This window comes from Corythoichthys intestinalis, chromosome 14, assembly GCF_030265065.1.
Source record: "Corythoichthys intestinalis isolate RoL2023-P3 chromosome 14, ASM3026506v1, whole genome shotgun sequence".
Taxonomy (NCBI): Eukaryota; Metazoa; Chordata; class Actinopteri; order Syngnathiformes; family Syngnathidae; genus Corythoichthys; species Corythoichthys intestinalis.
The window spans coordinates 26,411,518-26,425,240 of record NC_080408.1 but is presented as its reverse complement, the minus strand read 5'-3'; the positions used below and the strand labels follow the sequence as shown (position 1 = coordinate 26,425,240).

Here is a 13,723-nt window from a genome sequence, read left to right as displayed (position 1 = left end):
GAGCTTGTGTACAGATACAGAGATGTCATTTTACTGACTGGCGTCGACTCAAATGAGTTCAAGAAACTAAATTCTGTGCTTTATGAAGAGTGAAAAAAGCAGAATTTAACACAGACGAAATCATTTGGCCGATTAGAGTGAAGTATTACCGATACAAAACGGTGACGTCACGTACCGTAATGGTCGGCAACGGGTGGCCGCTTACGTTTCTTCAACACAACGTGGCCGTGTCAATGAAAAAAATCGGTTTATATATATATGTAATACATATATATTTCAGTCTCCATCCATGTACCCGTTTATAATGCGCACCATGAGTTTACCAGTTGATTTTGGGGAAAAAAAGTGCGCGTTATATTCGGGAAATTACGGTAAGTGTGGAGAATTGGCAATATAAGTATATCGCAATGGTATTTTTTTCCAATATCGTTCAGGCCTAATTCATAAATATATAAATATATAAATATATATATATATATATATATATAAATATATATATATATATATATATATATATATATATATATATATATATATATATATATATTAGCTTTTTAAGGGCTAAAAAGTAACAAAATAATCCAGAAATACAATGGCATTGCCAAAAGATAAAAGAATATATATGTTTTATACTCCGCAATACTCCTAAATGTACAGTACTGTCACATGTTTGGACCTGTGTTCAAATAAAAACAAAACAAAACAAAAAAACTTTTTTTTTCGGTATCGGATCGGGACTCCGTATCGGCAGATTCTCAAAAATCAGGTGACTCTGGTGCAAAAATATGCAATCGGGACATCCCTACTTCAAGCTATTCCCCATTTTAACAATAACAAGTCAAAAAACATTCAAACATTCAATCAGGGGTTTTCGGATTTATAATACAAAGTATAAATATAACCATACATCCTAATCCAGAAATAATGTGCTTTAGTATTTTAAATAACTGTACTTAAACCTAGTGATACAACAATGACAATAATATTGTGGTATTTAAGAAAGAAATTCCTAGTCAGTTACATTTAAGTGTTTTGTACACATCACAACATGATGCACACTACGTATGAGGACATAGAGGTCACTTTTGCAAATCTGTTATTATTGAAGACCACCACAACTTCCCTGCTTATGCAGCATCATTGCACCCTTGAAGTCCAATATAACGAATAAGGTACAATACAAAAGCTACACAAATATACTTCCCAAATCAAAACCCACATGTACATACCATTTTTTGAGTAGTAATTATCATGTTGTTCTGGCCTTTCTCCATGGCTTTCAGTTGTTTTTCAACATGCTGCAAATGCCCGGACGTAGGCCTCCAAATGTCCCACATCTCCTGCTTAGTGGCCGCGCTAGCTCTTTACTTTCTTTTCTTCAATTGGTTTGCATTGCACTGTCCTGTTTTCAAGTGATGATCTCAAGATTTCAAGAGTACCAAAGAAAGAGCAATGCTACCATGGGAGGCGGGATTATGCAAGACATCATCAACTTCACTTAACAAAGCAGCTCTTCAGAATTCTATGGTCTTTCTTTCAATAACTTGAGATAAGATGTACTGAGGCTGTTTATGAAAGTGTAAGGCACACTTAGTATACTCAATGTTACAATTCTAAGAGGAAAGATCATCTGATTATGCAAGATGTGATTTTGCGCTCAGTGTTAGAATGGCACTGAATACCAGTATCAACACAATAAAATGTATTTACAAAATGTATGGTCCATATAATTTACTGAATTCAAAGATAGGTAATTGAATAGTATGTTGTTAAATAACGAAAAGGAAAGAACAGATTTGTTATGCTCTACAAAGCAATTGGTAAGCATTTGCAGACAAAAATCTATTTGTCTCATGTCTCCAGCATGCCCCAATTTATTTATTTTTTATATAAATAACTACTTGTATTTGAGGTCAGATGTGCTGTTTTTTTTCCTGATAATGTGATACTCGGTAACAGTAAGTCAGTGCCCGCAAGTGACAAAACAAATCTTCAAAGCAAGTTTTAGGATGTTATGCAGTGTGTCCAACTCAATCAATCTAGTGAGGATTAACTGAAAGAAAAAAAGTATAAGTGGAGATATTGAAAGGTACTTTTGACCTTGTTCAGCTGCATGATCACCCAGAATGGTAGATATGAATGATGACCTTAAAAGAACAGTTTTTTTGTGCAAAATGGAGGACCAGGAGTGCCAATAATAAATGACTCAATCCACAAATTAAATGTGACATTTTACATTTTTGCCTTCTGTCGTTAAGTTGCGATGGTTGTTGAAAATGAAACTGCACAGAAAAGGGCTTTAAGGGATGGAGGGAGGAAAAAAAGACATGGGGAAGGAGATACAGTATATTCATAAAACAGCAGAGGTAGATTGGAATACTGTATACCAGGGGTGGGAAAACGGTCCTCAAGGGCCACCGTGGCTCTTGGTCGTTGTTGCAACTGATCCAGCAAAGGCAGTTTAACCAATAAGGGGCCCGGGGAAACAAGTAGCACCTGCCTACAATCAACCTATTGCACTTGTAAGACTTGAAAAGGTGTCCTCTTGATGGGTTGCAACGAAAACCCGCACCCACTGCGGCCCTTTGTGGAATAGTTTGCCCACCCCTGCTGTATACAGTACATGTTTGATGACTACAAGTAATGTTAGAGTAGTCCCGTTTTTATTTCGTGAACAGGGGACACACTCATTGAGGAAGAGATGCACCAAAAAATTAAAAGGAAATCGTCCATCGGTGTGAGCATGTATGGTTGTGTGTCAATTTGTGTTCACAAGTTCAGTGTGAATCCCGACTTCTACACAGACACAGCTAGGATAGGCTTCAGCAATTGGGATTTGCGTATTAAAAATGGTAACACTCTGCTAAAGAAGCAACTTTTTCATTGTAGATAAACCGTTTACATAAAATGTGCATACCGTGATGGCGACCTTTCTAAGCCCATCTTCAGCTTCTTCATGTTCCCGAACACCTTGGGTGAGATTGGTGTAATGGGCTAGCTTGCTTAGAAGAGACGACACCATTGGGTTACTCTCCATTTCTTCCTTCAGAGGAGCACATAAAAAGGATGAATATTAGAAACAGTTTTCCGCTTCAAATATCTGGAACCAAACAAGCCTAGCTGGAAGCATAGTATGACTGTCATATTTACCAGAACTCTTCTTCTTCATAGAATGTCAGAGTTCTAGAGTGCACAAATGATCATGGATCCCTTTCACTACTGATTGGGGTTTTGGTATCCCCAAGTGCGCACCTCTATTTTAGCTAAAATATTCGGAAGCAGGCTGCCATTTCAACAACAAAGTTCCACTGGCCATTAATCCTTTATAGAACTGAGTGCCTGTCCAAAGCTGCATTTTAAATTATATATGTACTATGTAGAATAACATCGTTTTCAAGAAGTCACATAAGAACAAATTTGCAAGCTTCGTTCAACTTGTTTGTTCAGCCTTACCTCAAACAAGGCCATGTTCTTGCCATCATAGTGTTCCATGTCATGATCCAAGTTGATAAACGGCCGTGACTCCCTTTGACTGTCATCTCCTGGAGGCATTCATAGGCATTACACAGTGGAAACAAATTGTTGGAACAACAGTATGACCAGATTTATACACAGGGGTGCACATAAGTGGTCCGCATGCGTGCATGCGTACTGGACGTAGACAAATGCGCTGGCCCTCAACGGCTTCCATACGCTTTTGCGTACCGATGGCTGACCACTGTATTTGCGGCGGACACGAGAAAATAACTTCTCAAAATGTCGAAGAGGCAGGCCACACTGAGTGATTACTTCCGTGTTCCCCGACCCCCGTCAAAAGACAGACAGACGACAGAGACGTCACCGGAGCTACCGAAAAAAAGGACTTTTGCTGAAAAGTGGCTACAGGAGGTACCATGGCTAGAAGCAAATGATGCTCGCACGGAAATGCGGTACAAAATGTGCCGTGAGAATCCCAATGTCGCCGATAAGAGCAGCGCATTTTATGTAGGGTCAAAGAATTTCAGCCATCCAAACTTTGAAAAGCACGAAAAAAATAGAGAGCATGTGGCAATTAAGCAAACTATCGATGTCAAACAGGACCCTACTCGCCCTATGGACAAGTGGCGGAATAGGACGGAATAAAGGTAATGAACAGCGACATGCACTGACAAACGTGTTTTTGCTCGCATTTTACAAAGCTAAACATGCACGTTCAATGAGGTCTTATGAGGAGGACATCCCACTTTTAAAAAGGCTTGGAGTTAATGTGGGAGCCGCATAATGCCCTTTATTTTGAATTGGTGCTTTTTATTTCTTACATTTCACTTCAAAGTAATGGCAATTATGTTGTGCCAGTTGATGTTAATCAAGCATTAATTGTTAATATAATTAATTTAAGTTAATTGGTTCTAAGTAAAGCTTGTCATAAATTTATCGTATCAGGCGGGTCGGCTCTCGAGCTCAATGAGGACCAAGTCACATCTCCAGGTCCTCCTCTGAGAACCTGGGCAAAAAAATTATGTGCACCCCTGTTTATACATTAAAAAAAAATACTGCAACGCCCAAAGATGAGTTTCCCTACAAAAATGAATAGAAATGCAATTAATCGGTTGTGTCAAACGTCAAAATTCACAAGAAAATTTTTACACAACAGTCTTGTTCAGTATCAAACCATGTAATATTATAGGGCCTTTATAACAACATTAATGGCAACCCAAAGCTTTTGCAAAGTGCTGAATGCACGTAATGTGACCTGGGTGGCCTGCAACATAATAGTGGTCATATAGGCCGGTAACCGAAAATGCTGGTATGTTATTGTTTATACATAGTTATTACATCATGTCCAGTCAGCATTGTGTGTTTGAGTTGATCTCGCCACGTCATTTTAGGCTAAATGTCCTTATCACATAATCACAAGGTCATGAGGGATACAGAAATGACAAAAGCATCTGTCATCACTGTTCTGACACTTCCAAAAAATCATGCAACAATTACATCAGCTATCCCTCTTACTCACCTTATGTTTGAATTGACATTAAACTGACATGCGACAAATATTAAATGCATGAAGTAGCGTTGCACATAAAATTATCCAGTGTAAACAGAAGCAGCACAGCAGCATACATATTTTTGCTCAAATGTAAAGATATCTAATTCCAGTATCTAATAATAGTAGGGCTGTCCCAAACGACTAATTTTCTCCCGATTAGTCAGCCGACTATTTTTACGATTAGTCGACTAGTCTAATAATTTTTTATTTTAATTTTATTTTTTACTAATTTAGCAATGAAATTTTTGTTGACGCTTATCAATTCACAAAAAACATATTGGAACACTCAAATTATTTATTAAAGTACAAATAAACACGTAAATAACAATAATAAATCACAAATAAACAATGAGTTCAAATGCTGATAGAATTAACTAGTGTAGCCTCCCGATTGAAAAGATGGTCTCTTAAACTGATGGTTTACAACTTTTATTCCATCCTTGATGTAAACACACTGTAAGAGCTACGGTGCACACAAATAAAGCAACATAATTAGAAATTAACAAAAACTTTTCACCTTTTTCCTTTTAAACCTTATTTATATATCAATGCCTATATGAATTGCATTTACCTTAATTTATTACCTTATCATTGACAATCTCTCCCTTGAGTGCAATCACTGTATATACTGTATATATTTATGACCTTTTAACCTTATATAATTTTCTATACCATAAAATAAACCATAACATGAAATAAACCTTTCAATTAGCATTAAGAACAATAGTAATAGCACTTATAGGCCCATTGTCAATGAAACATTATTATTTAGTAAGGCGACTGCACCCTCTGGTGTACAAAAAATGAAAAAAAATTTTTTTTTACAAACTGCGTGAAGGCGCTTGAGGTTTTAATTCACGGCCGACGTGCAGCCAAGCTTGGCATTGAAGAGACAGGACAGGAGAGTGTACTCTCCTTTGTTTCTTTGAAATAAGGCAATGTTTTGGACACTCTGGTGCGCTTTTTTTTGGCTTTGTGCCGCTTTCCCCGCTTGCAAACAGAGCATCCGACATTCTAACTTTCCACGCATATATTTTTTTAACCCTTCATTAACCGTCGACGGGATGTTGTGCTCGTCGACGGATTTACGTCATCGATGACGTCGACTATGTCGACTAGTCGGGACAGCTCTAAATAATAGTTGTGAATGGTTTTGAGTTTTAAGACTATATTAGATTAATATTATATCATTAATGAGTCATTTTTTTAATAGGGTGCCAGTTGTGTCACCAGTATAAATTAAGCTGTATTTTCACTACTTGGACAAATATCCATTTTTTGTGTCTATTATCCATCTATTATAAATTCAAGGGTACAGACTTTTGAATTCATTCATTCATTCATTTTCCATGCCGCTTTTCCTCACGAGGGTCACGGAGGTGCTGGACTAACTACAGGCAGAAGGCAGGGTACACCCTGAACAGGTTGCCAGCCAATCGCAGGGCACAAGGAGACATACAACCATTCACGCACACACTCATACGGTCAATTTAGAGTGTTCAATCAGCCTACCATGCATGTTTTTGGGATGTGGAAGGAAACCGGAGTTCCCGGAGAAAACCCACGCAGGCACGGGGAGAACATGCAAACTCCACACAGGAAGGCCGAAGCCCGGGATTGAACCCTTGAACCCTCTCAGAACTGTGAGGCAGACGTGCTAACCACTTAGCCACCGTGCCGCCACTTTTACATTCCATTTTTGAAATTTAATTTACATTTGGTTAAAGGTTGGAGAATTTTGTTATGTCCCCAGTGTGTTTCTTTTATATTTAGTCTATAAAATAACTAATATAAGTAGAAAATAAAATTCCAAAATAATTGTTATTATTTTATTGCCCTGGATAAACTATCTTTAATCGTGTGCTGTTTTTAAATTTAAAAATAAATTTAACGAAAAAAAAAAAAGGGGGGGGGGGGGGTCTGTTCACCCCTAGTGTCACTGGCCACTCTGTTAAATAGTGTCCCTTTAAGAAAATTCCCCATTTATTAATGATGTCACTCTTCTGCAATAACATCAATTGCAATTTCCTTTTTTTTTTTAAATTAAAAAAAAACAAACTAAAAATTAGATTTTGCAGTTTTATGAAGTACGCTCAGTGTGGTTGATCATAACGTGTCCACTGTGCTAAAGCTATATATGAAAGAAATTAATTTAATTGAATAATTTCAAAAGGTTTTAAAATGTCTGCCTCCCTTGGCAGTTGACAAGTTCCTCGGAATATTGGCTTTTTGTTGACGCTCTTTGTTGATATTTTTCTCTATTATACAAGAAAAATGAAAAATTCTGTGTTATTCAATTTGTTAAGCAACACTATGTAACTTTTCAGTTTTGGTTGATTTTAGCAATGCCGGTGGATAGAAGCGGTGGTGTTTTGCCTTAAGGAAGACTGCGTTTCCCATGAGGACCAGCGCACACTCGCACAGTGTCGTAAAATCATCACTCAAACAAAAAGCAATCTCCTGGTCGCCTGCAGCTGGATTAAATAACATTTCTGTTTCCAGCAACTATGTGAAGGATGAATAGTAATTAGGTAAGAATCTAGTTGTGGCTAAACAATAGCATATGACAGTTTGCAACTGTGTGGCTTAGTGTGGCAAAGCCCCCCGTATTTTTAAACTCTACTATGGTAATTAGTAAGGGGGTAACGGTACATGTAATAGTATTGAACCGTTTTCGTACATGGTGCTCGGTTCGGAACGGACGTGTACCGAATGAGTTTCTGACGTAATATAACCCTTACTTTTCGAGGCTGTGAGTCTCTACTATAATGAGGACCAACACGGTAGTACAGAATAACCCAGAAACGTCAACGGCGCGACAAAGTGGCAGCCGCGAGAACGCAGTGAAATGCGGGCGTTAGAGTCAATCAGCCAATGCCCACCAGTTGCAGTGCTGCCGCATGTTGGATGTGTCCCAGAAGCGGCTCAACGCGACGCACACGAAAAGAACGGCAGAGTTTATTATTAGACGCGAGACGCGGCCCTCCTGAGTCAATACTACTATCGGTAGCTAGGATCGGGCCGGAAGTCACTCGTGTAAAAATACGGTTGATCCGGTCGATTTTCAAACTAATATGCAATCGTAACCTACTTTTTGAGTCCATCAGATCTCTTGAGTGGTAGATCGGGGCATAGTTGACTTGTCTTTGTTGATTTACTGCTGTCTTCTCTGCTATAATAATAACCAACACGGCCCCGTGTTCAATACAAAACCCTCCTACCAAAACAAAACAAGTACGAACTAATATTCACATCGGAACTAAAGTTATACAACATAAAATATAAATGAATACTACATCACATTTGTAAAATATAAACACATAATAAAATAAATAACGGCCCATTTAAATAAAATAAATTGAAATGGGCTAAAACACCCGTAATTGAATAATAAGAATAATACACGCATCCTGCTTACACAATTAAATTCATTAATTTCTGTGTGGCGCTTTAACTTGAGAAAATCCACCAATAAAGCTTTTGAAAACCGTTCATAAGAAAAAAAAAAATTTTTCATTGAGGCATTTCATTTGTAAAATACATGTTAAAATCTTTGTCATTGGGATTGTGTTTCTCTCTAGCACAGGACTTCTTCTTTCTTTCAAAAAGAAAGCTGAACAATACACGGGGTCTGAAAGGCAAATTGTTGTTGGATTATCTTTAAATACCCGCTACTTTTTGAGCAGAATTCTAGCTTTGTATAGGCTAATGTTCCTATGGAGGAAGTCGGCGTGATGTCACGATGACGTCACCTTGCTTAGCAACGTGTCGCCATTTTGTGAAGGGGGTATGCACAGCTTAACATTCCATAGACAGACGTCTGAAATTCATATATTTCAGGTGTGTTTTGCGTCTTTTTTCCTAAAAACGTCTAAAACATGGCTTACTATTATCACGAGTCACTGCCGACAGACGCGAGGAGGCGATGCAATTTAAAATTAGCGTTTATTGGCGTACAAAGCTGCCGATACAAAGTCGCAGCTGATAGCTGGATAAACAAAAGAATGGCCTGCAGTGGAGTTCGGAAACATCTACAACTACCTCATAAAGTCACCCAGTAAGTTGACCTTTATCATTTACGTGGAATATGTACTGTGTGGAACTGAGAAAATTGGTAGTATATACGAAGTGATTATTTCTGCCGTTACCGGAAATTCGCCTCCAAGCTTTATTTAGCCGTCAACACGTCGCGGCAAAAAAAATACAATTCCCACCAGGCCAATAATATACATGTTGACTAATCAGAGCAGTTCATGGCAAAAGAAAAAAAACGCTTTGCGAGTTGCTGGTTAAGGTAAAAATAACCACTACCTAGTCTACTGAATCGTAGCAACTAATTGGGGCAAAATATAATCGATTAAACTCACCAGTAATAAAATGTCGGCTGCAAACGTAAATGTGCTTGGATTTAGGTTCCCACAGGCGAAAATAGTCCACGGAACCGTCTTCTTTTTATGTTCCTCGATTAATTGCGCTCAGCCATTTGTTACTCCTTTTTATCTCACGTGGAAGAATGAAGAACTTCAAATGCGGTTCCGAACTCTTCCTTGTTTTGTCCTTGTCCTTTTAGCCATTCCGACGGACAAAAGACGGCAAATAAGACTAAAGTTCAGTGTGTTTCTATTATAAGTGACTGGTCTTTTACCCCATTGTCAATATGGCGACGCTTTGTTGTGGCTTGTGACGTCATTAAATGCCCGGATGTCCGTCTGCCTCTATTGTTGAAAGCACAAAAGTGTGTAATAAACAACTAGCACATTTATATTTTGCATTTTGTTTTCTTACTGTACCGAAAATGAACCGAACCGTGACGTCAAAACTGAGGTACATCCCGAACTGAGATTTTTGTGTACCATTACACCCCTAGTAATTAGCAAATGTTTGCATTTTACAGTGTTATGTTTACAAGTTCTTGAGAGGCCTTGTTGTTATTGATAGCTTTGCTGTCCTATAATTGCCAGGTTAAGAAACTTGTTTCATGGACCAAGACCAAAAAAAGTCTCCTCTCCTGTTGCATCAAATGTTTTATCTGCTGACAAAGCACAGTATTCAAATCCACCACTAGTATTTTTGACCTCCAGGTGTTCATAAACTCAGGTGAATATATCGATATCGGTTTCAAAAAATGGAAATCGTGCACCCCTATTAAATTGTAATGTAAATGTATTTAAACACAGTTTTAAATCAAAGGAACACATTCAAACAGAGCAAGAGCAATAGTTAGTGCAAATATATTGAACTAAACTGATTTAAAGAAAATCAGAATAGGCTAACATCAGTAACAACAGAGAACAAAACTGAACCTGAAGTAACGAAACTTAAATAGTGAGGGCTTTCTGTAGGTTTTAAGCATTCTGTCAGTATTTATTGCAGCGAAAACACGTTCAAGCAAGTTGAATAGTGACGCATTTAATTTTCCAGGATGCCTGCCTGTTACAGCATGGGAGTGTTTGCGTCAGCGCACGTTTGCTTGCGTTTTCAGTGACACAAGTCAACAACACGCTGCTCTTTAGACCGACTTCGCCCTGTCTTTCTATTCAAGCATTTTAATGACTTTAGCACCCCCATGAGCCACTAAGAAAATGAGAGAATCAACAAGCCAACATTTCCACTGTACACAACACAGTATTATCCAGAGCGTTTTTCCTACCTGATTGAGATCCATCCGAGTTATCTTCATCTCTAAAAATATTGTTGAGACTGATAGGTTTGTCACCTCCAGTTGCAGTCACATTGTTGCTATTACTTTCGGCATCACTCACTGGGACCACAGTGAAGTTAGTGGGCATCTTGATCCCACAGTTGCCTGTAAAATGGATGGAGTCGTGTTATAGAAACATGGAGGGAAAATATAAAAAAAGTTAAGACACTTAAAGTTGTTTTTAAGCTGGTGAACGTCTTCTTGCACGTGACAAAAGAAAATGTATCCCCCCCCCACCCTCGCTCTTTCTGCTTGTTTTCTCTCCACTACCCCATGTGACCCTCTGTTTAACATATGAACAAAACTGGCTGCAAACAAGGAGAGTCACGCAGCTCCTTCCCCGCCCTCTGTCAGACGTCTTGCTTGCTCTCACCTTAGTTAGGTAAAGAAGGAATTCACATGAAAAACACAACAAAAGCCACGGAAAGAGCCACATTAGAGACCACAGCAACTAAAAAACACCCAGGTGTAATGACTAAAATTATTAATGAATGTTCTTGGGTCTTGATTCCACTTCGCTTCAGTCTAGGAAAGTCAGGCTCGGATTTCCTACTAGTCCACAAAATGGGTGAGATGGGTGTTACCTTTCCCACAGTGCATTATGGGTAGAACAGAGGTGTTGAAGTTCAGGGTAGAGTGGCAACATAACACACCCTCGACTGCTCTGGCAGAATAGAAAATGTAATTACAAAAAAAACGTGGACTCTATCCAATAGCCAGCCAAATAGGAAACAGTAATGAGAGTTGGAATTCAGCACGTTTTAACCCCTTGTAGAGCACAAGAATAGTTTTGTCAATTAAATTTCTTTTGGCAGGCCTAATTAAAAAAATAATAATGATGCAGGACACAGATATGTGCACAAAGCATTTTGGGTCATCTAGTCCTCAATTGTAATTATATGGGCTTATACTTTATTTCTTTTAAATCATGAATAATAAAAAAAAAAAAAAAATAATAATAATAATAATAATTAAAAAACAAACAAAACAAAAATTTTTAATCAAGTTAATTACAGCTTAAAAATTAATTAATCGTAATTAATCGCAATTCAAACCATCTTTAAAATATGCCACATTTTCCTGTAAATTATTGTTGGAATGGAAAGATAAGACACAAGATGGATATATACATTCAACATACGGTACATAAGTACTGTATTTCTTTATCATAACAATAAATCAACAAGATGGCATTACCATTATTAACATTCTGTTAAAGCAATCCATGGATAGAAAGACTTGTAGTTCTTAAAAGATAAATGTTAGTACAAGTTATAGAAATTTTATATTAAAACCCCTCTTCATGTTTTCGTTTTAATAAAATTTATAAAATTTTCAATCAAAAAATAAACTAGTAGCCCGCCATTGTTAATGTCAATAATTACTTACACAATGCTCATGGGTGCTGGTGCCTATAAAATCAGTCGCACCCAAGCGCCAGCAGAGGGCGGGAAAGCTCTCAAAAACACAACAAGTACACCTTTCACTTTGCTGTCATTTTAATCTGTTTGAGCGGGGCATTTGTGCGTTAATTGCGTCAAATATTTTAACGGGATTAATTTTAAAAAATTAATTACCGCTTGTTAACGCGATAATTTTGACAGACCTATATATACACACGTATATATTATGACTAATAAATGCATAAATCAAAAAAATGAACAAAAACAAAATCACAAGGTTAAAATAAATAAAACCAGAACTACACTCTTGTTATGGTCTCCAATAACACCCAAAAGCTTATTTAAAAAAAAAGAAAGAAAAAGAAAAAAAATCATAATATTTAACTCAACGATAGATGTCCAATTGATTGGAACTGGGGGGTTGGCTGAACTCTTTATAATTAAAGCAATTAAGGAAATAAGGTTGCTTAATAGTTGGTGGAGACAATTTGAGCATCCTGCAAAGTGTTATGTCCCTATCGTCCCTATGCAAACCTATGCCCTTGACTATGGGGATTATCAACTTTAACCAGACAAGGGTGAATTTGGATTAAATGGATTGGACATCTAGCACTGTCAATGGCAGCCAAATGAGTGTCCTATAACAGGTTAAGTCAACAATATTTTCACAGTGGATGGGACAGTTACTAATGTAACAATGCAGCAAAACAGTCGTTTTTAAATGTATCACTGTATTTAAGCAAAGATGATGAATCTGTGAGAAAGTGTATTTATCCCTGTGTAAATGACGGTTAACAAATGTTTGTGAAAGTATACTGGCCGAAAATGAATCCTGTATACTAACTATGAAAGGTTTCTTCTTTTATTGCTTCTTGACTTTGTGATCATATACTAATTCAAGGTCCACAGTTTTTTTTTTTTCAAAGAAAATGTTACACAATGTTATAGATAATTAGATGACCTAATGACTAATGATACACTTTTTTGCTTAGCCTATGTGTATTCTGGGATATAAAACTGTCAAGCCATTCATTTTCTAAAATACTAAAATAGAATGAAAATATTCTGCACATAAATGATTTTTGTTGTGGCCTTTCACATAAGTAGGTGCCACTCTGTAACCATTTTGGCTACAAAATCTGTTCTTTTCTGTTTTCCATTCTCTAAAATGATTGTTTGAAACAATTCTCAGGGATTTTTGTTGAATTTTGGCTAGACTACAAACTGGTGACACCAAAACGTTGATAGTGTTGTTGTTCTCAGGTCCAAGGTAAGGTTATGTCACACTGTCCTATTTCCCAAATTTATTAACTGTAAAAATATTCCATAGAACTACATATGTTCATATGTATATTTTTATTTATTTATTTTTTCCCCAAGTTGACAGCAAACTGCATGGTCCATATACACGCACATATGCACACACAATATTAAAATGACAATAGGACACAAAACATTTTTTAATCTGCCGCAGTCTGGCAGTTTGGTTTTTAAATATTTCTATAGGTGATCTATTTCCTTTCTTTTTTAAAAGTCTTCCGTACACACAAAATTTTTTCAAAGTGCGACTGCCCAATCCGAGTAAAGCTT

General features: G+C 37.2%; 1 protein-coding gene across 3 annotated transcripts in view; it reads right to left on the bottom strand.

Moving 5' to 3' along the window:
• LOC130929574 (solute carrier family 12 member 7-like) overlaps positions 1–11,310 on the bottom strand; it is a 44,131-nt gene extending 32,821 nt beyond the window's left edge. For 2 of the 3 annotated variants that reach the window (XM_057856834.1, XM_057856833.1), the window contains exons 1-4: positions 11,104–11,310; positions 10,680–10,835; positions 3,454–3,542; positions 2,918–3,043 (exon numbers count right to left, since the gene is read on the bottom strand). In XM_057856834.1, the coding sequence (XP_057712817.1) occupies positions 2,918–3,043; positions 3,454–3,542; positions 10,680–10,818 (354 nt within the window). In that variant the 5' untranslated portion in view covers positions 10,819–10,835; positions 11,104–11,310. Of the gene's footprint in view, positions 1–2,917; positions 3,044–3,453; positions 3,543–10,679; positions 10,836–11,103 lie in introns of those variants that run through there. The other variant, XM_057856836.1, reaches the window with a different exon arrangement.
• Between the last annotated feature and the right edge of the window lie 2,413 nt (positions 11,311–13,723).